The following is a 27547-nucleotide window of genomic DNA, read 5'->3' on the forward strand; positions in this document are numbered from 1 at the left end:
GTGTACAAAAGTGTAATAATGACAAAGATAGAAGAAAAAATTGAAAAAAAAAAAAAAAAAAAATTTTTAGACAGTTGAGATCGAAATAAGCAAAATAAACAGTGGTAGAGAGTTGTAGTTCAGCTTACCCAAGGCAGGCAGGCGATCAGGGGCGACCAATCTGGCAGGAAGGCAGCAGGAAGGCAGCAGGGGAGCTCCATCAGGTCCGAAGTGCGCAGCAGGAATGAGGAGCCGACAGTAGGCGGCGCTATTTAAAGGGACAGCAGTGGACACGTCATCATCGCGTGTCCACTGCTGTCATTGGCTGGCGACGCGATCGTGGGACCGGATCGGTGAGTATGACTGTCTCTGCTCGTTGCCTAGGGGGTTGTGAAGGGTTTACAAGCGCTGCGCTGCTTTAAAAGCGAGCGCAGCGCTTGTAAACCTGATAGTGCTGTAGGACGTAGATTCTACGTCCTGTGGCACTTTGGTCCTTTGCTACCCAGGACGTAGAATCTACGTCCCATGGCACTAAAAGGGTTAAATCTTTTAACCTGCCCAATCGATATCTGGCCAATTTCAGGCCAGATATCAGTTGGGCAGGCCTGCCGTTGCTGCCCCTACACGCACCAATAAGCTCGCAAATTGGTCTAAGGGACCCATATTGGCAGCTACAATCGACCCATGTATGGTAAAGTGTGGCTATTGGTGAGATTTCTCCTGTCTTATTATGTATTGATTGTAAACAAAAAAACCCTGAAAAATAAAGAATATACAAGAAAAGAAGGAAGCTGGTTTGGAGGTCTCCGCTAGGGTTACCATCCAGCAAGTATTTGACTGGTCCAGCTGTTAAAAGAGGCACTGTCCCGCGAAAATTGGGACAGTTGGGAGGTATGTCCTACAAATCCCTTCCCTGACCCTCTCCGCTGTCAGATTACCCCTTATAAGGCCAGACCTGCCTATATTCTGCCCATTTCCCTGCCCACTCCACTCGTTTCCTCACCCCATGTAATGCCCCTCCTGCTCCCCCAACCCAAAGACCAGTATAATTGTAAAAAAAAATTGGCTACCCTAGTCTTTACTTCTTCTCTAAAGGTTGTATGTGTATTCCTCCACCAGGCTTGTATATGTGAGCTAAATAAATAACTTTTTCACTTTTACACAGTGTTGGACTGGAAAAAAAACAAGAAAATCCCGATGGGCTACTAGCGTCATCCCCGATCCCTGCTGGCGCTCACCCAGGCTGCAGATCTCCGTTCCCTCACACGCTGAAGGTTGGAATAAAGTATGCTCGCTCAGGGAAGGGGGTTGGGTGGGCCGAGGGGGTTCTCAGGTAGGTGTGGGGGCTCCTTGGGGGGTGCAGGGACCCTGGGGCAGCAGCCCCGGTGAGCCTTGCACCCCTCAGTCCGACCCTGCCTTACAATATCAAGTGCTGTAGTATTGCTTCTTCTACAGTATATAAATAACCTCTGGAGGTCTCCACTTGAGCAATGTTTATTGTTTCAGAGATACCCATTCAATGCCATTCCTAACTAAGTTCAATCAAAAAAACAATATCCAGTATATCTAACACAAACTAAGTTGATTTTTTTTTTTTAAACTTATTTCTTTTATTTAACATTTTTAGAATAAATACAAAATTCAATTTTCAACCTTCGCCATTGCATAAACATTTTGGAACACAGGTACAAGAAGCGGCATACAAAGTATTAAGCGTGCCGTATTACTTCACTTCCTCAGCATTGTTTCCCGAAGGATTAATGCCATTCTGTTCCATTCTTTCTGTTTCTTTTTCGCTTTGCTTTTTTCTTTTTCTTTAGATTTTCTCTTTCATTTGCCTTTTTATTTGAGAAGGAGGAATGATCGATTTCCTTCCTTTCTCCTTTTTTCTCAATCAACTGTGGTATTTCAACAATCACAGGGTTATTTTCCTCTTTATCCACATGAGTTTTCTCTTCCTCAGCCTTAACCACTTCTGTCTTTATCTCAGTAGCCACAATTTCAGTTACATCCAATGCTCCTAAAACATAAAATTGCACTGGATCAACAAACTGTATCTGATAATTCAATAATCCCCAACACTGGGCCAGCCAGCGTATCCCATATCTGAAACCATGAACACATTTGCGCACAGACCTTATTGTAGCGCCATATTTGTATTATGAATATGGATATGCCGTGCTGTTAGTGATGCATCAACTCAAGACTGGGTCAGGATTCAGCTGAATCCCAGCGCTAAATGTTGCCAACATAGGGCTCTGGCACACGGGGAGATTAGTCGCCCGCGACAAAACTCCCTGTTCGCGGGCGACTTATCTCCCCGAGTTGCCATGAGCCGCCATCCCACCGGCGAACATGTAAGTCGCCGGCGGGATGGCACACGCGGCGGCGCGATTTCCCGAAATCGCAGAAAAAGACTCGCGAGGCTTTTTCAGGGAAATCGCGCCGTGGGCGACTAATCTCCCCGTGTGCCAGAGCACATAAAAGCACAGGATAATGGAAGGCAACAAATGGCTGATATGGGTTTAGATAAATCAGGTGTATTTGCAAATATATAGATATTTTCTATATCACATTATAGATATCAATTACTTTTTGCAGACTGTTCCATACTGAAAATAGGGGGCGGCAATCAGGTTATTATTTCATGTACATTAAATTAAGGTATTTATATTAAGGGATTAAAGACAGTAATATGTATGATCTTGAGGAAATACTTACCTGGCATAGAGATAACAGTCTGCTGCTCTCTGGGAGATTCCACTGCAATAAAAGAAAAGCATTTTACTTATTTACTATTTTATTTTTACTATTATACCCATATTACTGTGTATAATAGGACACACGCTAAAGTAAGTACAGGGAGCATCATGGCCTTAAGGGTTCCAGGTAAAGTGCTGCTTGTGTTTCAAGCTAAAAGAAATATATGTGAGAATAGTCTCCTTTGATGGCAGTTTCTATGTTATGAGAAGTAACTAGAATATTCAGACAGAATATTAAGCAATTTATTTGAAGTGTTTAATTACCAAAACAACCATTACATATTCATTATATGATATGAAATAAGGGAAATTAGGGAAACATAAAGGCGATTAAAGATTCTCTGTGCCCCCTACAGATGAATCCATACAATTATATCATGTTATGCTGTCTCTCTATATAGGCTATGGGGCAAATCAGGGCAGTGCCTCTGCCTTCCCTATGCCGACTCCCTGCCATTCCCATCCTGCCCCAATATATGTACATGTTACACTGGGAGGGAAAATACACTTTCCTTCATACAGAAACCCCTCACTTTTAACTTACATAAATCATTTTCATTCTTCTCCAGATCTTTTTCTTTTCTCTGTTTTTTAATGATTTTCCTGTTAAAGAAAAGATAATAAAAATGATAAAACAAATAAACCCTCTACTGAGAATTCTTACTGTATGTAACATAGAAGGCACATGGATAACCACTGAGATATTTGTTTGTATCATTCAATAGGATTAAACCAGTAAAAGCCTGTTGTTCATTGGTTGAGTGTAATATTGGTGTAGGGAGAACTTTGCCTCACTTACTATATAAACCAATTAAAGTGGTAAATGGAACAATTATCTGTATTGCATTATAGCAAGTTGTTTGGTTTACTTTTCTGATATACACTGACATATTGCACTGTAAACAGATAATTATTAGAAATCCCAGTAAAGTTCTGAAACAAATATATATATACTGTATATACTATAGACTATAAGGGGCATATTCATTATAGTGTGTAAACTAACATGCCGTAGCAACCAATCAGATTTGAATGGTCCCCTACAAGTAAGAAAACAAAACCAAAGATCTAATTAGTTGCTATGGGCAACCTAAATGTATATTACACAATATATTAACATGTGCTGATGGGATATATTTATATGCAGAGATATATTGAGCAACTATGGAGCAAATATGGGATGGGACATATTTATATTGCTGTTAGGAACTCACCAGGCACAATAGAATAATAAACCTATTATAATCTGGATGCCACACGCTATTGGGATTATTATCTTCCATGGGAATATTTCAGCTGCAGAAAGAAAGAGAGAGATAATATTAGTGAATAAAACCCCAATAAGTCAATTTGCCCAGAAGGAGGAGTCTGTAATATTATGGGGCAACATAACGCTGCCCCCCAGCCTGGGCTACAGCCTCCTCTGGGCACAGAACTAAAGCTAAACTCATATAGAAATAACTGACTTACCTATAAAACTGGCCTGAACAGCAAATTTGCTGGGCTTAGTGATCATTTCATAAGCTGGAGTCTCAGACTCTAAATAAAAAAGGAAAAAAAATGTTATGTGAAAAAAATAATAAATACATCCCCATATACCAACAACTGCGAAATCCAGCGCCATCGAAAATCAGTTACAAAAACTCTGTGTAAGATTTGCGATGTTAAAAGTAAAACGATTTATTTTCAGTTACCTTTAGCTGGTGTTATTATAGGCAATGCTCCAGATAATAAATACATAAAAAAGTCAACACTAAGGGGCACATTTACTAATCCACGAACGTCCGAAAAGCGTCCAAATGCGTTTTTTTTGTAATGATCGGTATTTTGCGACTTTTTCGAGCGCTCAATACGAAAAAGTCGCGACAATTCGCGAAAGTCGTAACGGCTATGAAAAAGTCGCAACAATTCGCGCAAGTCGTAACGGCTACGAAAAAGTCGCGACAATTTGCGCAAGTCGTAACGGCTATGAAAAAGTCGCAAAAAATACGAAAAAGTCGCAAAATGTTCATTTTCCAATCCAAATTTTTCGGATTCGTGGATTAGTAAATCAGCCCCTAAGCATATTGCCCAGGAACCCATAGCAACCAATCCCAGTTAATTATGTACTGGTGTAAATCACAAGCACAACATACACTACAGCTATTTACACAAGATATATATATATATATATCATTGTTTACGTGGTATTAGTAGTATTACACATGTTAACATAGACATATTAAATGAATGCCTGTGTGGGTGGAGCTTAACTTATAAGCATACATACACACACACATTTGACATGAGATAAAATACAGGAAAGGGATTTATTCCACAGAATGCTTGCCATCTGGGGGTTTTTCACCTGTGTCTTTCGTAAAACTCAAGTAAAATCACAGCACTTTATATAATATTAAAGCTTATGGAGGAATAATCTCCCAGGGCTTCCCAGTGCACTTACAAGTCATATATAAAATAATATCTGGGTAACATTTCTGATGTTATGAATACAAACCACTAAAGCCCCCCTTACCTGTTGTTATTGTAAGAATAGGAAATGCTTTCGCAATTGAAAATACAAGGAATAAAGTAAAAGTTAAGAAATAGCTCAGCAACATGTTGCTTCACTCGCTGTCAGATGACAACTGAACTGGATTTCTGCTGCTCAAGGGAAACGGATTCCCCAGCCATTGTGACTTCATAGCTGCTGCAGTGACACTGCCACTGTGACATCATCAAGATGGGAAAACTATAGCTTTGTTTTGATCACATTGAATGCAGCATTTCGTTAACTTCTTATATTGAATCATCTTTTTAGTTAATTATTAATTGGTAAACAAAAAACAAGTGTAATTTTCAGTTTTTGTGGATTCTGTAATACCCAGTCGCAGATTCACTCACAGGCAGTTCGGTGCCTTTGCTGTTGACCATAGCAACTATCCAAATTTTTGCTTTCATGTTCTAACTTAGCAGACTGTTCATATATAATTGCATGTTTCTAGACAAATCCGGCTCTGTATCATTCAGACACATGAACTGTCCCAGGTCACTTGCTTACGTCTGTGTCCCATATTGAGTCAGTACGTTTCTTTTTACTTTGTGGCCGTACCATCTGTCTGTAACATTAGTGCATCCCTGGGCCTGTATGGACTTGGGCAATGGGCTCACTATATTGGATACATAGGTCGGACATTATTAGAGGAGGAACAGTTTCATGATGTCTGTGTGTGTATTTTATATATTCCTCAATAATCATACCAAGGTACATGTGTTGTCAGAGGATGCAGCTTATTTGGGATGGTATCTGGAAACCTGTTATCCAGAAAGCTCAGAATTATGGGAAGGCCATCTCTCACAGTCTGCATTTCAATAAAATAATTAAATATTTAAAAGTTATTTCCTTTTTCTCTGTAATAATAAAACAGTACCTGTACTTGATCCCAACTAAGATATAATTACCCCTTATTGGGGGCAGAACAGCCCTATTGGGTTTATTTCATGGTTAAATGATTCCCTTTTCTCTGTAATAATAAAACAGTACCTGTACTTGATCCCAACTAAGATATAATTACCCCTTATTGGGGGCAGAACAGCCCTATTGGGTTTATTTCATGGTTAAATGATTCCCTTTTCTCTGTAATAATAAAACAGTACCTGTACTTGATCCCAACTAAGATATAATTAATCCTTATTGGGGCAGAACAGCCCTATTGGGTTTATTTCATGGTTAAATGATTCCCTTTTCTCTGTAATAATAAAACAGTACTTGTACTTGATCCCAACTAAGATATAATTACCCCTTATTGGGGGCAGAACAGCCCTATTGGGTTTATTTAATGGTTAAATGATTCCCTTTTCTCTGTAATAATAAAACAGTACCTGTACTTGATCCCAACTAAGATATAATTACCCCTTATTGGGGGCAGAACAGCCCTATTGGGTTTATTTAATGGTTAAATGATTCCCTTTTCTCTGTAATAATAAAACAGTACCTGTACTTGATCCCAACTAAGATATAATTACCCCTTATTGGGGGCAGAACAGCCCTATTGGGTTTATTTAATGGTTAAATGATTCCCTTTTCTCTGTAATAATAAAACAGTACCTGTACTTGATCCCAACTAAGATATAATTACCCCTTATTGGGGGCAGAACAGCCCTATTGGGTTTATTTCATGGTTAAATGATTCCCTTTTCTCTGTAATAATAAAACAGTACCTGTACTATTCGGGCACCGGACTGCAACTGCCTTGAGAATGTTTTTTAAATTCTAGGAATGGAGCATTGCAAAGATTATTGTTGTTGCCCTCAAAACTGCAGGTTTTCTTATTAATAAATCAAGACATGACAAATATTAGAGGCTTCAGTTTGGCCTTTGCACAATCAACGCTGGTCTGTTACTAAATGAGCAGCCACTAGAGGGAGCTGCAGCTCCTTTTCTCTTCTGCCTCTGGAGGTATCAACTTAAAATTTGTTTCTGGAGCCGATGTTCCCGGGTCACATTGCAATGTGTAACCAAGCATATAATAAAAATGTCAAATAGGCAAACTGTTTATTAAGGAAAAAAAATATATTTTAATTTTAAAAAAGCAAACATTTACAAATTGTATTTATAATATACAGCTCATATTATCATATTATTCAAGGAAGCCAAAGTGTAATAAGGAAGTAGGTTACAGTAAACACTGCTTTATCATCCTGGCCTGACTCACCATAGGAACATAACAGTGTGACTAGGGGTACTGGGGTAACATCACTACTCGGCTGGTTAAACATGCAGGGGTCTCCTCTGCTTCACATCTACTTGGAGTGCAGATATATTTTGGGTTCTGGAGGGGATGGGGTTCCTATTTGCAGTGCTGGTGTCCATTTACCCCTGACTGCTTTGTATATTAAATCAGGCTTAATACTTATATACAAATAAATATGAAGAAGATTAAATGTGCATAATTGGTCCTCCCTCCTTGTGTTACCCCTGTGCTCTCAGAGCTCTGCACCTCCACAACCCTACATTGCAGTAGTACGGGAAGGACAGAGGATTCTTGGGGTTATTTCTTCTTTAGCTTGTCCAGTTCCCACTGAATCACCTATGGGGAGAAAGAGGGAGAAAATGACTCATTGCAAGAAATTCTAAACAAGAATGAGGCTGTTGGAAAGGGCAAAACATTCACCTATAGGTTTTCAAAGGCAATGTAAAGATTTAATTTGCTATCTGTTTCCCCCAATTCACATACCTGCCTATTCCACCAATGAGACAAGCACGCAGTGCATTGTAGTGTTAAACAGGGGTGCAGAGGATGGTTATGCGGTTTATTAGCAAACCTGATGTGTCTCCCAGGCAATGCTGGATACAGGCCGCCTACCTATCTGCCCAATGACAATTTGACATTCTGAAGTATTGGGGAACTTGTCGGAACAAGCAACTCTAGCTTAGCAAGTTGCTAAGGTAATTTGGACCCTAGCTACCAGGTAACCTCTAAAATTCCTAACTGGAGAACTGAACAAATAATAAAATAACTAAAAAAAAACACAAATAATGAAAAAATGAAGACCAAAGGCAAATTGTCCCAGAATATCACACTCTACATTATACTAAAACTTAATTCAAAGACGAACAACCCCAGTCAACACGGATATCGTGCTGACTATGATACTCCTTTAGGATCCCACCTGTTTGGCGTTGTTACTTGCAGCTTTCTTCATTTCATCTAACAGACCTCTTGATGTTTTCAGATCCTATGGGGAGAACACATTACAGTGTTACCAAACGTTAGCACCGCATACCAACTGGAATACCTGCAACAAAACTGATAACTGGCCTAGTTTGTTTCCCCCAATAATCATATGTGGGTATGGAAACAGGGCTCTGTTCCCTGCTCCTAATCCCATTCATGGCGGGGTCCACATTTGGCAAAGTTCTACCAAAGGGACATGCCCTTTACGTTAGTCAAAGACTTTCTGAGAAAGGGATTGAACACAGAAAGGAAGCCCTGGAAGTAACACTTCTTAAGGCTGAAATTACTGCCAGAGCCCCCCTGTGCCCATCAGCCCTGTACTTGTACCTTATGCAGCAAAGGGGACTTAGCCAGCAGTCTTTTGAATAGCTGCGCACCACAACTTTGCAATTCATGGCCTGTTGGATGGCTCATACACAACTACAAGATACCAGTTTGTCAATTACCTGTAGGCGGTTTGCTTGTAGCAGCCATGGCTTCAATTCCATGTGATCAGAACACAATTATTTTAATAAAAAACAAAGAACATATATCATACCTTTAAAAAGAACTTTGATATATCAAACAATCTCTGGTTGCAGGCTGCATAACATGGATGTTCCACGCCAATGCCATATTTCTGAAGGGTTTTTGAAACCACTTCTTTCAGCATCTGAAAAGCCAATAAATACACCTGTTATAATTGATGGCAGTTTTACCAGTGTAATGCTGGGTCAAATACAGAATGCAACTTGAGAGGGAGGCTTTACCCCATGTTATCACTCTGCCCTCCTACAATCTGAGAGAAATTTATAGCTACTGGTTACTACCACAAGGGCTGCACTGGCAGCCTCCAAATGAGCTGTTGTGAGATAAATAAGAGCGGATTATTAATAGCAGAAATAAGCTAAACAATATGAATTAAAATGCTAGATAAGTATTGCTGTTGCTGCATGTCCCTTTACAAGCTACGGAATGAAAACTTTGCAGCTAACACATTACCCGATTGTGTTTTTGGGATCTAGACTCCTTCTGTTCCAGGTCGGGATGAGTGCTTTGCTTTGATTGAGCTGGTACACTTGGTGCCATTTGGACCCTTGCGCTAGGTGGCTGAACCGCTGAAGTGGATGAAGCTGCTCTTTCCGGCCGCAGTCTTGTGGCTCTAGTCGGCGGCTGATGCCCACTACCTTCGCTTGCAAGTGACACCAAAGAATCAGAACTTCCTGATTTTGCAAGTCTACAATCCAAAGAGAAGATCTTTATGAAACAAGGGCATGTAGTAAATAAGTCAGGGCAGTTTAAGGGGCCCATTCATTAAAGCACGACTGACCACGAATGAGAAAAAAAATCGTATTTTTTCTAATTGTTAGAACTTTTCGTATTGACCACGATAATATTGTTAAAATAGTACTACAACCATTTCGGAATTCATTCAAGCTTTGGTATAGTGACTATCTTTTGGCCAGAGAGTGGTATTCTAAGACAATTTGCAATTGGTCTTCATTTTACTTTTTTCAGTTCAGCAGCTCTCCAGCAGGAATTTGGTTGTTAGGGTCCAAATTACCTTAAAAAAACAGGGAGTGGTTTGGATGAGAGACTGTTATATGAAAAGGAGAGGGGCTGAATAGAAAAGAAAGTTACAAAGAGTAATAACAATAAAACTGTAGCCTCACAGAGCAATCGTTTATTTCACTGCCGGGGTCAGTGACCCCCATTTAAAAACTGCAAGAAAACTGGAAGGTGGTGGCAAATAATTAAAAAACCATAAAAAATAAATAAAAAAACCAATTGCTGAAAAAGTTAACTGAAAAGTTAACTTTAAAGGTGAACCACCCCTTTAAGTGTCAGGCTAGGTACACAAAAGTAAAAAAAAGACGCTGCAGAAGCAATTTTATAAAAGGGATTAATGACTTGGAAATGTGGCCCTAAATTGTGCTCACAAAGTAATCCCTACACTCACATAGTCTTATGGTATCTTCCTGTACAGGGAATTAAACGGCTGAGGGGGGTGTAGCTATAGAACTGTGCTTAGTACAAGGGAATACTTACAGTTATTTATGGTAGTAAACCATAGCAGCCAATAAGTGATTAGCTTTTTTCAGCCAGCCACAGGCAAAACAAAGAAAGCAAACATCTGGCTGGTTGCCATGTGTTACTGCCAAGGTGCAAATTTGCCAAGTGTTTATAAATGAGCCCCACTGTATACTTCACTTCAGAGCATCCATGCTAATGCCGTTTACCTCTTGCTGGCATACAGTCCATCTAAGTCCCTTGAGCGCCGTTTCAGCAGTAATGGCTCTCCCCTAAGCTCAGTTTGTATGGATTCTCCATCAGGCACACTGCCTGGCTCCGAGAGGACAGCAGGGGAAGGAAGGGGGCTTAAAGCAAATGGAACAGGGCAGCACTCCCTTGTGCAAGTCGTCTGGGTTTCATAGCGAATAAGGCGGGACTGTAGTTCGGAAAACGCCACATCTCGATCAAGGGCCTTTCTGTTGTCGAGGCAATATCTAAAGGCATAGTAACATAGTAAGTTAGGTTGAAAAAAAGACGTACGTCCATCACGTGCAACCATAATGCCTATATATAACCTGCCTAACTGCTAGTTGATCCAGAGGAAGGCAAAAAACCCATCTGAAGCCTCTATAATTTGCCGCAGAGGGGAAAAAATTCCTTCCTGACTCCAAGATGGCAATCGGACCAGTCCCTGGATCAACTTGTACTGAGAGCTATCCCCCCTACCCCTGTATTCCCTCACTTGTACCGAGAGCTATCCCCCCTACCCCTGTATTCCCTCACTTGTACCGAGAGCTATCTCCCCTACCCCTGTATTCCCTCACTTGTACTGAGAGCTATCTCCCATACCCCTGTATTCCCTCACTTGTACCGAGAGCTATCCCCCCTACCCCTGTATTCCCTCACTTGTACCGAGAACTATCCCCCCTACCCCTGTATTCCCTCACTTGTACCGAGAACTATCCCCCCTACCCCTGTATTCCCTCACTTGTACCGAGAGCTATCCCCCCTACCCCTGTATTCCCTCACTTGTACTGACAGCTATCCCCCCTACCCCTGTATTCCCTCACTTGTACTGAGAGCTATCCCCCCTACCCCTGTATTCCCTCACTTGTACTGAGAGCTATCTCCCCTACCCCTGTATTCCCTCACTTGTACTGAGAGCTATCCCCCCTACCCCTGTATTCCCTCACTTGTACTGAGAGCTATCCCCCCTACCCCTGTATTCCCTCACTTGTACTAAGAGCTATCTCCCATACCCCTGTATTCCCTCACTTGTACTGAGAGCTATCCCCCCTACCCCTGTATTCCCTCACTTGTACTGAGAGCTATCCCCCCTACCCCTGTATTCCCTCACTTGTACTAAGAGCTATCTCCCATACCCCTGTATTCCCTCACTTGCTAAGAATCCATCCAACCCCTTCTTAAAGCTATATAATGTATCAGCCAGTACGACTGATTCGGGGAGGGATTCCACAACTTCACAGCTCTCACAGTAACAAACCCTTTCTGAATATTTAAATGGAAAAGCAAGATAAAGCAAATCGGCATTTTAGAAACACACTATAAAAGACAGTAACTAAAGAGCAGAGCGAGAAAAAAAAAATTCTTAAAAGGGACTTACTCTAGACCGTGATAATGGCACTCAGCAGCTTTTTCAAAGGGTAAACCTTTTAATTTCTTTGGGGTAAGTTTTGGAGTTAGAAGGAATGCATTGTCACTGCAAAGCAGAAGAATTTAAATCAATGGACTTTTTAAGTCATCCCAAGCAATTGTAGTTTCTGCCTCTTAACGGGCCAGTAATGTCAATGTGCAACACACATATTATATTATATATATTTACATTTAGAGTTTGTATAAGTTTATCCAGCATCTACAAGAACAATTTTTTTTTTAAATTGGCAACAATTTATGCAAGAAAGGTTTTTATTCTTTTATCCTGTATAGAGCTATGAATATAAAACACATATCTTTTGGCTCCTTGGCTAACACTGATTTTCTTTTTTAAACTGGTCAAACAAGAGACAGGGTTAAGCAATTTGGTCACTTCTGTGTAGGCTACCCATACAACAGTCCTGTAATGATTGATGTGTTCTCCTATTGGGCCCCAGATATTCTCTCCCGATTGGCTATTTTGCAACGAGAGTCTCCCATCAGTGCATGTGGGAGCTGCTGCTGTGTAACAGTTATCCATGACAGGATCAGAAATTGAATATAAGAAGCCATAAGCCTAACTTGCAGCTTTATGGACAGCCATGTAATGCTTCTATAAAGCAAGGAAATTGCTATACACACACACATGTATTTTGCTTTTGCTTACCCGCGTTGAACTTGTAAAGGCTGCAGCTCCCCAACAGCAATACCTTGTGGAGTAAAATATTTCAATAGTTCTTTAGCATCGAGCAAAGTCATTCCTTCCTTCAGTCCATCCTTACGCCCAAGCAGCTGTTCTGCTGAACTGGAAAGTATGGATGCCCTGCAAGGCCAGAGCTTGTGGTTACAAACGCTGTTTCTAATAAATTGATCGTATTTAATTTCTGATATGCAGTCACCAATTCAATTGTTTTATGGTTTCACTAAATGCCAAAATCTCCAGAAGCTAAAATAAGCAAGCATAATTTTGCACATTAAAATTTAGTGACAATCAACAGCCTTGATCATTAACAGTATAAATTCCATACTCAAAAGCTGCAGTATAAGGTGGTAAAATAAACCATATACAGCTGCAAACTGTCTTTAAATATCCCTATGCTAGTCATACTAAACACAAAACATACAGTCTGCTGGTAGAACAGAATTATAATGAAGATCTCACCTTAACCTCTGTTTTACTTTTTCAAAATTTTCCAAATTCTGAAGAACATTTCTTTCAGGCCAGTCTGCAGGGTTAGATATCATTGCTTCCGATTCTGAAAGAACAGAAATAATAAGACTAAAATAAGAATAAAACTTCTGTAATTTTTATTAGTAAGACTTTTGCTAAATATGCATGGTTTCCCTGGTAATGCAGCACCATGTAAGTAGAACAGAGGGTAAATAGGATTGAACAGCTTTTATTGGATAGTGATGCTGTTCACGGAGAATAGTGCTTTAATGTTAATATAAAAAAACAGTATCAAACTGGATTTTTAGTTGCCCTATATTTCAGAGCAAAGGAGACATCTACACGAGACACCTACCTGAAACAGTTGGTGTAGAAACAGTGATATTCTGCAGATTTTTGTAGGATACACCATCTAACCTGCTCTCACAGTCTCCAATGACACGTTCCCTTGTAACTGCTAACAGTGTCCTGAGATTGTTAACATGAGACACTGACGGATGCGGCAGGGCTTCATGTCTTTCTTGAATGGGAAAATTAAAAAAAACAAAAAAACCACCACACTAAAGTAACATCTGAGGCTATTGGGCCCCACAGCAACATAATTTGCCCCCCCCACCCCCACGCTTAAATCAATTTCAACCTTTTTGATTTTTTGTGCAGCACATGCAAAAAGTGTCAGTCATAAGGGGGGGGGGGGTGATAGCAGCCCTGGGGAAAGCGGATCTTGCAAGTGAGGGGGGGGCGACTGGTAGAGCAACTGACAAACATGAGCTGTGTACTAGCCAATACGTGCTTGTCCTGCTACCTGTAGTAATAGCACGAGTATTGGTTGTGCAGAGTCTCACACTGGGTCATGTACAAAGTACTCATATATACTACAAGCATGCGATACTCAATGTCCCAGAAGGATCCAGAATTCAGGAATGTAGGTACCAACACTTACTTAGATACTCATTCACAGCTAGTGCCTGAGCCCGAGCTAGTATTCGCTCTCTCACAGCAATCTGCTCTCCGCGAAAATGGGGAACAGAATCTAAAATCTCTGAAGTTCCTTCTGAAACAGATGTACAATACTTTATTGGTTTTAACTCAACAGATCATCGTCAAACCAACATTTTACAATTACAATTTGAACGCTCTACAAAACATTTTGCCCAACTGCAGCCTTACTACTAGCAATTCTCATGCCCTCACATGTGGTACAAATGGGTGGTCCCTTGATTATCTGTAGACAGCGAGTCAATGACTTACCTGGTTCTGAGTGCAGTCAAAGGTATACGGTTATAACAATATTACCCACTTTAACTATAATATATTAACACAATTTGTGCAAACTTTGTTATCCTTCTTTATGTTATTTTTCTGTAACACTAGGACAAAAGAGCAATCATGGTTTCTTGCTTGTCATTTTTAGTAGCTCAGGTAACAGCACCAAGTTGTCCCCCATTGCCTGAACTGATCTGAAAGCACCAGAACTTGTCAGTCCTTTAAAAATTCAGATTTCATGTTTTTCTATTAAGTAGTCTGGCAAATTTAGAGATAGAATGTTCAACAAAAGCCTAGAACAGCAGAAAAGTGATGCCTGTGTTTGCCAGTATAAATCAGTGATTATATGCACGTATTTATATGGTAAGCAACTGAACATATTTACAAACTTATCCACATACAGATGTCTGCTGGCATGGTTAGAAACTGGGTGATTTAATCTGCTAATTTGTATTTACACAATCTAAAAACGTGGTCACCAACACAACATCTATGTATAAGCAGAGATGTGGTCCATTTGCTCTTACCTGCCATATTGCCTGGTTGGTAATTATTCAACCTCTGATGCAACAAGACCAAGGAAGCTGCCCCGCTGATCTGGCTGGCGGAATGTAACAATGTTGCCTTACAGAATCCGGAGCCTTTGCCTTGAATTAAGAAGTAGTAACTGCAATACTCTCCTTTTAACTCTACTCCTGGAACTAAAAACAATCCCATGTTATTGGCGCAGGTTTAGTTTATGATAGAATTCTGCTATCCCAGTATATATCCTTTCATATTATACATGCACATTGTACAAGTATGGTATATAGAAAGACAGTTTGTAGCTAATTTAAACAAGTGGTGTTTTAACATCCTTGCCAGCAAGTTGTACTGTTACTTACATTGCTTACATGCAAGAATGCACACAAAGTGCTCCATGGTTTTTATATCACCTTCAAAACACAGAAAACCGCATATTACCCTAAGTAATATCCTTTTTAAATATCCTAATATGCATTAAGATATTTACAGACTGTCAGATGGTGCTGGCACTTTCCGCTTTAGCCGGTGGGGAAGCAATCCCTGGAGATTTATTGAGATTCCCTTGGCTTTTTGGTTTCGGCTACTAAGCATACAGAGTGCCAGAGCCCTTTTCCTACACCACGTGAAAATTATAATACACAAGAAACTTGCAATCAAAGACTAGAGCGCCCACTCCTGCCAAAAAGGCCTTTGCATAGTATCGCACATGGTACTGTCCCTGTTAGATCACCAAACGCAAGACATAAAAGTCATTAAAAGCTACTGTAAAAGCAGCGCTGCGTACCCTTGTGGCGCTTTATAAACAAAGTTATACATACATACATACATACTATGTATTTCAGCTGACATAGAAGGGTTTATCTGGGGTCTATTAGTTTGGTACTTCAGGTGTGGGAGCTCTGTTCATTCTTATGTCTTGTGGATTGCTTGCCCCAGTAGACATTTATTTATATAGTTTTATTTTATATAGAGTAGTCTTGTAAGAATCTGATTAGCAAGTCAGTGCAAAATGAAAATCTTGTAAAGAAAGTGAGATCTAAATAAACATGACGTTATGGTGTAAGATACTAGAAAGACGTATACAAAATAAAAGCTTTTCAAGTTGCTGACACAATAGAAAATACAGGTGTATAGTGCAAAAGTATATAAAGCCCAAGAGCAAGACACAGCTGTACATGTTACTTTGCTTACAACACCCATATGAGTATGTCCTAGGGCTGTACCTTTAATGTCTTTAGGTTTCCTAGACATATACTCTCTCCATTTCTTTGAGCTGCGTTGAAGTGCCGGTGGATTTGGCAGGCTGCAGACATTGCATGATAACATGAATATAGCCCCTACCTATAAAAACAAGATTACATTTTACATAGTTAGTCATACACTTAATTAATAATAAGAATACATCTGTTAAGAGTAATTACAAAACTAGGTCTCTTCAACGGATTCTAAATACACACATTACCAAAATAACTGGGGAAAAGAGAAAAATGTGTTCTATATATCTGGTCTAGCTAAGAGCAGTTTCCAACTAAACACTACTTTGATGCATGAGAAAACAAACCAATCAAAGCACCTATTTTATAATGATAATTGTCCCTAATTGCCAGGAGCAATACCCTGATTGACACAATGTTACTAGAAATCGTTCTCCCTGATAATGTCTCTATTGCTATTTGTATGCGTCTATAACCTATGCATATTGCTTAAAAACATCAGATGGCAATAAGGAGCCACTTAAAATTATTTGAACCTTATAGTGACTTGAGACAAACTTACCTTGTCAGTCAGGGAGCACAGCTGGTCCAACATCAGCTTAGATTTTCCTTGCAGAGCATTCCTTGTTATACTTCTGTTTAATGTGAAGGAAACTGGTACGTGACTGCATAAGTTGCTCCCCTACATTCACCTAACACAGGTTCTTTCTAATTAGGGAGCTAAAATAGTTAGATATTTATAGTATTTTTAGATCAGGTGCCCTGGGCTGTTTTTAACGGGCAAGAAAATTGCTATCATTTACAGCAATGATAAGGGAAGGAGAATAAATTCCAGAAACAGATAGTAGAACTGAAAACAGGACATGGGTGTTAACTAGACATTACAAAGCATAAAAGCAAAATCTTTTGAAGCCCTGTAAGTGTGGACCTTCTCTACAAAACTTCTATTGCACCCAGGACATTATATCTGACTCATCTGATGCTTCTCCGGTCAGTTCTAAGCAGAGCAACATCACAAGGTGTTCCTCTATCTTTGCTTGAAAACTGTAAATTGCAAAAGTTTTCTTGACGGAAAGATACATGGATAGATAGATAGATGGATTCATAGGTAAAAAAAAAATAAGAAACCACTAAAAAGATTGATTTTTAGCAATTATGTCTCGTGCCAGAAGCTTCTTACTTTCTTCTAATGAACCAAAAGAAGGATACAGTTCAAACACAGAATCCGATACAAAGTAAGAAGGGATCTCTGAAAGCGCCACCATCTGGACATACTCCAGCGATGTACCGTAGTAATGAAAAACCTATTTAAACGGAAAAAAAACCCTATGATATCTGACCAAAAATAATGGACAGAGTGCTGCCATGAAGTCAGGGTGAAATTTGGGGCTTAATAATTGTCACTCATTGATTCAAAAATATGCCTTATATGAAAGGCAGGGATACAGTGTTAAAGGACCAGTAACATCAAAAAAGTGAAAAAATATTTATTTACATGTAAAATTTGTATTAGTTTGTATTCCTGTGTAAGAACCATACCTCTGGTAATAACACAGCCTTGTTTTTGTCATCGCCATTATGTTCAAAATAAGGAAACTTGTCATCAGAGACAGATCGTAAACAAAATTCTGGAAATTCAACTTCAGATGTAAACTATGGAAAACACAAAAAATGTTTTAGATTTAACCGAGCAAATGTGCATTTATTATTGCTAGGTCTGCATACATCAGATTATGTTGCTACTAATGGATACTAATGTATCAGCAAAATAACAGATGCACGAATACAGGCTCCTAGTGCTTTGTCACGACATACACAAGGCTATCATGTATCCTACTTATATTTGAATATTTAATCAATTACAATTTTATATGTACAGGAGCACAAGCCATTTAGCAATACATATTTGGTATCATGGATTATGACCATAAGATCTGTTCTGTGTTTTGGTGTTATCTTTAAGTAAGAAGCTTATACCTTTCTCTCACTGATCTCTATGTTTCCCCTCCATAATTCATGCGAGTCAATTAATTCCTTAGGACAGGCTGATTCCACAACATTTGCTGAGAGAAACTTCGCTATCTTCTGCCATCTGTAATCATGACAAAAAAAAAAAAAAAAAAGATGAAGAATTGGAGAGGGGAAACATGGAAATAAACCAAAAATACATCATATTTGCAGATCTGCCCTTTAGTATCAGATTCCTTCAGGGTCAGGCTAGTACTTGGTGTTGCCAACATTACTGGCTTTTATAGACTCCTAAGTATACACAGCTCTTATACTCAGAATCTGCTTTCTCACTACAAGCGGCAAAGCACCACAAGTTGTCAAGTGGCAATACTTTACATCCGACTTATTGTACAGCGCTGCGGAATATGTTGGCGCTTTATAAATAAATGTTAATGTCAATAATAATAATCTGCCATTCACACAGAGAGTCTGTAAAAGCAATGACACACCGGGGTGCCACAGAGCTCTGTACTTTGTCCATTATTCTCCCTATACACTCTGTCTTTGGGAGATCTCATCCTCTGTATGTATGTATGTATGTATGTATGTATGTATGTATGTATGTATGTATGTATATCTGTATTCCGATATATCCAAATATTTTCATCAACTCCCTAATTAACAGCTAAAATTGAGACTGTCTGACTGCCTCTTAGCAATCTCCATCTGGATGAATTAACAACACTTCAAACAGCACCTAATAAAAACTAAACTGATGATCTTTCCAACTAAACCTGGTGTTTCTCTCCTTTTTACTATTTCTACAGATAGGAAGGTTTTCAAGCCTGTCAACTTAGCACAATGTCTAGGGGTAATCTTTGACTCATCTTTCTCTTGCTATATTACCACCACTCAAAATCTGTCACTTCTTTTTACACAATATTGGCAAAATCCAACCCTTTCTTTTACAAGCAACAGCTAAGACACTCATGCATGCTCTCATCCTATCCCGACTTGACTACTACAACTTGTCACTAACTGGCCTTCCTAGCGCCTATCTGTCCCCCACACAGTCTTTATTAAATACAGCTACCAGAATTCTCATCCAAGACAGTACAGGTCCCTCTCCTGCTGAAGTACTTATATTATCTTTCCATAAAACAAAAAATAATTTATGAACTCTGTCATACCGATGCACCTCACTGCATCTCTTCTCTTGTGTCCCCATAGATTCCTGGCTGCCTCCTCCACTCCTCTCAGAGCAACCGCTTGGTCACACTCCCCACTACTACAGCTGTTTCTTCTGGAATAACATCCACGATTTCCCCTATCTTAAATATGACCCAGTTCTGGCACTTATAATCCAGTGTAACTGTACTTTGTATTGATTTATTGTTCTGCTGTAAAGCGCTGTGTATATAAGCAGCGCTATATAATTAGAAATAAACATGCATACCAGAAGGTTTATCAAAGTGCAAATGATTTAGTGCTGTACATAGCTTATTTCACATAATTCAATGCTAATTTTTTTGGATGAGAAGGGCTGTGTGTGAAGCTCAAAAAAAGTGATACGCATGTCTACTCCCACATTTTGCAGAAATAAGGGTTAATTTCTTATTTGCTTATTTTTATGGCACTCCCTGTGTTTAGGGAAGGCAGATACAGTATTTATAAAGATGTGGAGAGGTGGCCAAGAGATTTCCATATAAACATTTTAGTAGGTATAAAATAAAATGTTACCCTTTGCAATCCTTTGAAACAATGGTTATCTTGGCTGAATGCCATTCTTTCAGGTGCTTTATGGCCCCAATTGCAGACAAACAGTCTTTTAACTTTGGAGCCTCTGGAGTGAACAGCAGAACATCCACCAAAGCTCGACCTTTAAAAAAAAAATTGAAACTGAATGTACTGTATTATGTATTTATAAAATATAACAAATGGGTTAATTTTGATTAACTACAATGGCTATGGTAATTTTCTCAAATCCCAGCATTCCCTGTGGTTTCCACAACTCTTCAAATTACTCAAATGTTTTTAAAAAACTGAATATTCAAATTTACAGTATACATTTCCCTTAGATTTCAATGCTAACTTGATAAATCTAATCTGGTAAAATTAAGCTAACGATCGATCCAGTTCTTTAGAACATTAACTTTCAAAATCTTGGTTTCTACACAAAGGCTTGAATATCACAAAATCGATTGCCAAAATCATGTTTCATTGAAGTTAATTTAGGTTTTATTGCTTGCCAACAGGAAAAATGTTTGCCAGTGTAAATACACATACTAAGGTCTCAGATAGGAGGACTATGATCTCAGAGCCTAAAGGTGAAAATATCAATATAAATTGTTAAAATGTCTTCCTTGTTATTTTGCTTATGTTAAATTAATGATAAATGCACCAAACAAGCAGGTTACCCAGTTTGCTAGTTTAGGATAACACTGGTGTGTATTTAATACCTTTGTTGAAATGTGATGTGACTGCATATACGCCAATTGCACAATCCAGAAAATCTGAGTGTGTGAGGGTGGTGGGTTCACTTGGAAGCAATATGAACCCCATATATTTGGACAAAATGCCTAATTAAAATATAATGGCAGTCTGACCCTAAGTAATACTATGTTTAATAAAAAAAAAAAAAAAAAAACTTCAAAACTTACCAGGTGCAGGAAGTTTGTCTGACAACTGGTGAAGTAATTCTGCAGCTTCTTCAAATAAACTGAAAAATATGTATGGATTAAAAACTATCTTCTTTTTTCAAAATGAGTTTTAAACATTTTTTTGTTAGTTTTTCTCAGGGTTTTACACCAAACACTAAAAGGCACAGCTAAGGTTAGTGTCATTCGAGCAAATGATATGACACTGGGGATGACATGTACATTTTTTTCACCAGTTTATATAGGCTGTGTTTTTTTTCTTGATTTAAACTGCAAAGAGCGAACAAATGAAAACAATGCTACAAGAAAAATAGTTATTCCACTCCAAGCATATGGAGGGGCCAGGGGGAAATATTCTTCTCTGCCCGTACTTCGTTTGAGAAATGGAGTCTCTGCTGTTGTCATCTTCCCCATCTGGGAACTGCAGTGCTTCTAAGCATTCATCTAGTGCAGTCTGAACAGGCTCTTCATTATCTTCTGTTGTAACTGCTGGACAGAGGTCATCCCAATCTGAACTGCAGAACTGAGACAAAAAGAGATAAAAGTGTTACATCAGGCATTACTCTACTGTGCAGGACTGCGAGACAGAAAGCCAGCACCATCTACATCCCAGAAAGCAGGTCTGTCTCTAGCCAATAGAAGAGACAGTACTTTTATGAGCATATGGCATATCACTGCAATGTTATGGCTTCAGAGTATTTTTATTAAATAGCATTTTTTTACCATTGGATTCCACATACTGTCTTCCAGATACAGATCAAGAACTTGAGAGTAAATGGATTATATGTGACTATAGCAAGGTTGGTGTTAGTAGTACCCATCAGAACCAAAGGATGCAATTGGGGTACCTTTATATATTTGGCCTGTTAACCCATGATTGCTAATCAAACCCCTCTTACAGCGAAGATAATATTAAGTAGTAGCATTTTTTTTTTTATCTGTTACCCTTTCTCCCATATTCCAATAACATACAGGTAGTTTAACTGGCTGCTGATTAAATTAACCCTGCTGTGTGTGAATGTGATAGGGACCTTAGATTATAAGCTCCACTGGGGCAGGGACTGATGGGAATGTGATAGGGACCTTAGATTGTAAGCTCCACTGGTGCAGGGACTGATGGGAATGTGATAGGGACCTTAGATTGTAAGCTCCACTGGTGCAGGGACTGATGGGAATGTGATAGGGACCTTAGATTATAAGCTCCACTGGGGCAGGGACTGATGGGAATGTGATAGGGACCTTAGATTATAAGCTCCACTGGGGCAGGGGCTGATGGGAATGTGATAGGGACCTTAGATTGTAAGCTCACTGGGGCAGGGACTGATGGGAATGTGATAGGGACCTTAGATTGTAAGCTCCACTGGTGCAGGGACTGATGGGAATGTGATAGGGACCTTAGATTATAAGATCCACTGGGGCAGGGACTGATGGGAATGTGATAGGGACCTTAGATTATAAGCTCCACTGGGGCAGGGGCTGATGGGAATGTGATAGGGACCTTAGATTGTAAGCTCACTGGGGCAGGGACTGATGGGAATGTGATAGGGACCTTAGATTGTAAGCTCCACTGGTGCAGGGACTGATGGGAATGTGATAGGGACCTTAGATTATAAGCTCCACTGGGGCAGGGACTGATGGGAATGTGATAGGGACCTTATATTATAAGCTCCACTGGGGCAGGGGCTGATGGGAATGTGATAGGGACCTTAGATTGTAAGCTCACTGGGGCAGGGACTGATGGGAATGTGATAGGGACCTTAGATTGTAAGCTCCACTGGTGCAGGGACTGATGGGAATGTGATAGGGACCTTAGATTATAAGCTCCACTGGGGCAGGGACTGATGGGAATGTGATAGGGACCTTAGATTATAAGCTCCACTGGGGCAGGGACTGATGGGAATGTGATAGGGACCTTAGATTATAAGGTCCACTGGGGCAAAGACTGATGGGAATGTGATAGGGACCTTAGATTATAAGCTACACTGGGGCAAGGACTGATGGGAATGTGATAGGGACCTTAGATTGTAAGCTCCACTGGGGCAGGGACTGATGGGAATGTGATAGGGACCTTAGATTGTAAGCTCACTGGGGCAGGGACTGATGGGAATGTGATAGGGAGCTTCGATTATAAGCTCCACTGGGGCAGGGACTGATGGGAATGTCATAGGGACCTTAGATTGTAAGCTCACTGGGGCAGGGACTGATGGGAATGTGATAGGGACCTTAGATTGTAAGCTCACTGGGGCAGGGACTGATGGGAATGTGATAGGGAGCTTCGATTATAAGCTCCACTGGGGCAGGGGCTGATGGGAATGTAATAGGGACCTTAGATTGTAAGCTCACTGGGGCAGGGACTGATGTGAATGACGTATAATCTCTGTCAAGTGCTGCAGCAATGTGCTGGCACAATATAAATACCAAGTAATAAATACCTGAAAAGAACCATAAAGTGACTGAAGCGCAAAGAACCACTTCCTTGTTCCTGGGTTACCGGTCAGTGAGCAGGCTGAAACATAGAAGTATGAATTATATGAATAGATTTCTGAACAGCCTGAGATCTGCCAATTCTGTGTTTCTGTCTACAATGCTGAATCCTATGGATAAGTTACAGCTTCTGAATTAAAGCTCTGTCTACTTGTCAACTGCATCAGTAGAAACTATTAATGGCACTTAGAGGTTTCAGGACTTCAATTCCTTGACCCAACTCCCCACAAACCCTGTTGATATCTGTGGGACACAATAAACAAATGAGTTAGTTACCTGGAAAAGTGCTTGTATATTTTGTGGAGTATTCCTTCAGCTGGGTGTATATATCCTGAGCATAGGCCAAACCTGTATAAAAGGAAAAAGTGAGGCAATTAGTGACTACAGGACTATCTACAGAGGGCGATAAGAAAGCCAATATGCTCACAGGGCTGCCGTCGCAGGTTTGGTGAGGAGAATGAGAGCATGGTGCAAAGGAGATTGGGGCCGCAGTGCAAATTTTGCAAAGGCTTTAGTTAAGCAACTGTACGGCTCCCAGTATACGTGTGCTCTGGGCTGTACTGAACTACAGCAAATATTGTATTTCATGGCCCCCAGCATGATAGAGCCCATATAATGCTGCCTACTGGATCCTTTGCACTCTTTAGGGGTTATGTAATAAAATACACTAAGTTTGCCCAGGTGCTTACTGCATAGCAACCAATCAGCAAATAGCACTTACCGGTCACCTGTTCAAAAGTGAAGATCGTATTGGTAGCTATGGGTTACTGCTCCTGGGCAAACTTAGGGGTGTATTTATCATGCTGTGTAGAAAGTGAAGTGAAACATTACTGATGATGTTACTCATAGCAGCCAATCAGATGCTTTGCTTTAACTAACTGTTGGAATCTAATTGCTGATTGGTTGCCCTGGGTAACATCACCATGCTTCACTCCACTTTTTACACAGCATGACAAATATACCCAAGTGTGTGTTATTACAAATGGAGGTTTATAATAGGCAACAATAGAAACAAGTGCAATACATATCACCATTTAGGGAAAGTAGATAACAGTATGGACTAAAACTCCCATTCCCCCTCCATGCAAACGGCCTGCATTAACCCCACCAACACTGAATTGGAGCAGAACCCCCAGTGCCCCCACACACAGCATTATGGGAGATGAACCTTGGGGGACTCGGTGCTGCTCAGCGCCACTCTCCGCCCTCCTCTCCCAGTGAATGCACAGCACAAAGCGCTCCATACACCAGGGGACGCGGCGAGTTGTTCACCCGGGGCTGTCACTGAAATCCCGGTCGGGATGCCAATATCAATCCAAAAAAACCCGCCTCAGTGACGCACTTCCGCTCTGTGGGACACATACACACCGGGCGGAAACAGAGCCTGGAGCTAAAGCGTTCCTCAGTGTGAAGCGATCATGGGTTCCGTGCTGCTAGGGTACTTGTGCATTATGTTGGTACCGCTGTGCCCCAGCTGGAAGTGGCTTTTATGCACCCTGCGTGTGGGGCGGCCTAAGCACTACTGAGGGCCCTTCTGCCCACTGGCAGGGGAATGGCGTTTATGCCGGGCTAGTGCTTTAGGGTCATTTAGGGAAGAAAGAGCGTTTTGCGCTGAAAAAAAGACCAACACCTCCAATACCTTATGTGCAATATAGTGAGGGTGCTTATTTAATAAAGCAAATGTTCCCTGGCCATTACAGTTATGGGATCCCTTATCCGGAAACCTATCTAGAAAGTTCTGAATTATGGAAAGGCTGTAGCCCATAGACTCCATTATAAGCAAATAATTCTAATTTTTATAAATTATTTCCTTTTCTCTGTAATAATAAAACAGTACCTGTACTTGATCCCAACTAAGATATAATTACCCCTTATTGGGGGCAGAACAGCCCTATTGGGTTTATTTCATGGTTAAATGATTCCCTTTTCTCTGTAATAATAAAACAGTACCTGTACTTGATCCCAACTAAGATATAATTACCCCTTATTGGGGCAGAACAGCCCTATTGGGTTTATTTCATGGTTAAATGATTCCCTTTTCTCTGTAATAATAAAACAGTACCTGTACTTGATCCCAACTAAGATATAATTACCCCTTATTGGGGGCAGAACAGCCCTATTGGGTTTATTTAATGGTTAAATGATTCCCTTTTCTCTGTAATAATAAAACAGTACCTGTACTTGATCCCAACTAAGATATAATTAATCCTTATTGGGGGAAAAGCAATCCTATTGGGTTTATTCAATATTTAAATGATGTTTAGCAGATTTAAATTATGGAGATCCAAATTACAGAAAGATCACTTATCCGGAAAACCACAGGTCCCAAGCATTCTGGATAACAGGTCCCATACCTGTAATGCAGTGATCCCCAACCAGTGGCTCGGGGGAAACATGTTGCTCCCCAACCCCTTGGATGTTGCTCTCAGTGCCCCCAAACCAGGGAGTTATTTTGAATTCCTGACTTGGGGGCAAGTTTTGGTTGAATAAAAACAAGATTTCCTACCAAATAAAGCCCCTGTAAGCTGATAGTGAGCATAGAGGCCCCTAATAGCCAATCTTAGCCCTTATTTGGCTCCTCCATGAACTTTTATGGTGCTTGTGTTGCTCCCCAAGTCTTTTTACATTTGACTGTGGCTCATGGGTAAGAAAGGTTGAGGACCCCTTATATACTGTATCATTGTAGTTCTTATATTACTTTTGTATCTGTGTGTTATGTACAGCAGTATTCCCCAGTACTACAAGTCAAGGGTGTCAAGGGTGGGGACAGACTGAAGTTCCAATCAAGGTGGGGTGCCCGGACTGTGCTTATAGAGACAGGACTTCCTGCTAAAGGGGTTTGCTGGATCAGGGGCAAGGTTATGTAGATAAAAGAAAGGGCCCATGATTCCTAATGACAGTTCTTGGCATCTTCCTAGATCAGTTTTTGGAAATGGGGGGGGGGGGGGGTGAAACTACAGAAGATGAGGGGTCATTGTTTAGAGCACAAATATTCCTTAAAGGAACAGTAACACCAAAAAATGAAAGTGTATAAAAGTAACTAAAATATAATGTGCTGCTGCCCTGCACTGGTAAAAGTTGTGTGTTTACTTCAGAAAGTCTACTATATTTTATATAAATAAGCTGCTATGTAGCCATGGAGGCAGCCATTCAAAGGAGAAAAGGCACAGGCACATAGCAGATAACAGATAAAACACTATTGTATTCTACAGAGCTTTTTGTTATTTGCTATGTAACCTGTGCCTTTTCTCCTTTTTTCCAGCTTGAATGGCTGCCCCCATGGCTACACAGCAGCTTATTATATAAATTATAGTAGTGTTACTGTAGCAAACACACCAGTTTACCAGTGCAGGGCAACAGTGCATTATATTTTTATTGCTTTAAAGCTCTTTCATTTTTTAGTGTTACTGTTCCTTTAATGTGTCCACAATTGCAGCAGTAAATCCCTGTTCATTGGGTACCAGACATCACCAGTGTCAGACAAGGGGGGAGTAGTGACACAATGAGGAGTGTTACATATATACTGTGGTTGATACCAAAACAGATATAACTGCTAAGTGATTGGGCCCAGGCCCTCTACTGGCCACACTCTACTATAACCATTCTTTCTCCAGGTGGAGCTGCAGAGTGCCGGGGTCCTTAGAATAAATAGGCAAAAGGGACATTTACCCAGAGCCCAGAGAGAATAGGGGGCCCACCATGTGAGATAACTTTTGGCAGAAGCATCCTGCAGAGATGGCAGACCCCTCATTTCAAACAACTGTTGTCTTTGGTGTAAGTGCCCAGCCGATGGGTGAGGTGTTAGCACAAGTTCAAACTGCATTTTAAACTATAACTCTCTTACTGTCACTAGTCACCTAATTATTTGTAGGTGGCCATACACATGTAGCCATGGTGGTCAAGCCAAGGTGGCCATACACATGTAGATTTCTAAAAGATCTTTTTGTTACCTTACAACCAAGCTTATCGTGGAATGATCGTTTAAAAATACCAATTGTCCTTTATCAAAAGTCACCATTTTAAGTGATATTGTCTAGTTGAAGCCTAAACCAGAAGAGTATGTGATATATATGCTTTTGTATACAGGTTTCAAGCTGTACTTGGTCCTGCAAAAACCTTTGTAATGTCCTATGGATAATTTAAAAGATAATGTATCATGTATTGTAGTTTCCTCTTG

The 27547-nt window shown here is 40.2% G+C and overlaps 1 protein-coding gene and 1 long non-coding RNA gene across 3 annotated transcripts in view; one reads left to right on the forward strand and one right to left on the reverse strand.

The window, feature by feature from the left end:
• Window positions 1–19694, forward strand: part of LOC116411527 — a 31068-nt gene extending 11374 nt beyond the window's left edge. Inside the window, exons 2-3 of the long non-coding RNA XR_004223166.1 lie at window positions 1145–1253; window positions 19460–19694. This is a non-coding gene — a long non-coding RNA (uncharacterized LOC116411527). The remainder of the gene's footprint in view (window positions 1–1144; window positions 1254–19459) is intronic.
• mtbp (MDM2 binding protein) lies at window positions 7261–24729 on the reverse strand. Of its 2 annotated transcripts, none has more exons than NM_001114218.1 (22): window positions 24539–24679; window positions 23647–23718; window positions 23319–23392; window positions 21258–21409; window positions 20890–20948; window positions 19970–20108; window positions 18257–18371; window positions 17819–17932; window positions 17489–17583; window positions 16842–16914; window positions 16289–16406; window positions 15068–15241; window positions 14218–14328; window positions 13630–13794; window positions 13266–13359; window positions 12771–12926; window positions 12075–12170; window positions 10678–10944; window positions 9440–9674; window positions 8997–9110; window positions 8394–8459; window positions 7261–7810 (listed from the first exon to the last, which is right to left on the reverse strand). In NM_001114218.1, the coding sequence occupies exons 1-22, from the start codon at window positions 24612–24614 to the stop codon at window positions 7772–7774; spliced, it is 2604 nt and encodes an 867-aa protein (NP_001107690.1). In that variant the 5' UTR covers window positions 24615–24679; the 3' UTR covers window positions 7261–7771. The 2 variants fall into 2 exon arrangements, with proteins under 2 accessions (NP_001107690.1, XP_012820321.2); XM_012964867.2 differs by having other exon boundaries at window positions 7273–7810; window positions 16842–16911; window positions 24539–24729.
• Between the last annotated feature and the right edge of the window lie 2818 nt (window positions 24730–27547).

The sequence above is a fragment of the Xenopus tropicalis genome, chromosome 6, assembly GCF_000004195.4.
Source record: "Xenopus tropicalis strain Nigerian chromosome 6, UCB_Xtro_10.0, whole genome shotgun sequence".
NCBI classification, from domain to species: domain Eukaryota; kingdom Metazoa; phylum Chordata; class Amphibia; order Anura; family Pipidae; genus Xenopus; species Xenopus tropicalis.

Bases quoted from the DNA above. Each gene is read 5' to 3' on its own strand.
- mtbp (NM_001114218.1), bottom strand. From the start codon at position 24,614: ATGGAGCGCTTTGTGCTGTGCATTCACTGGGAGAGGAGGGCGGAGAGT. The intron at 12,171-12,770 runs GTAAGCAAAAGC...TCTGCTTTGCAG, and splicing joins CCTTTACAAGTTCAACGCGG to TGACAATGCATTCCTTCTAA. The intron at 10,945-12,074 runs GTAAGTCCCTTT...CTATGCCTTTAG, and splicing joins TGCCATTATCACGGTCTAGA to ATATTGCCTCGACAACAGAA.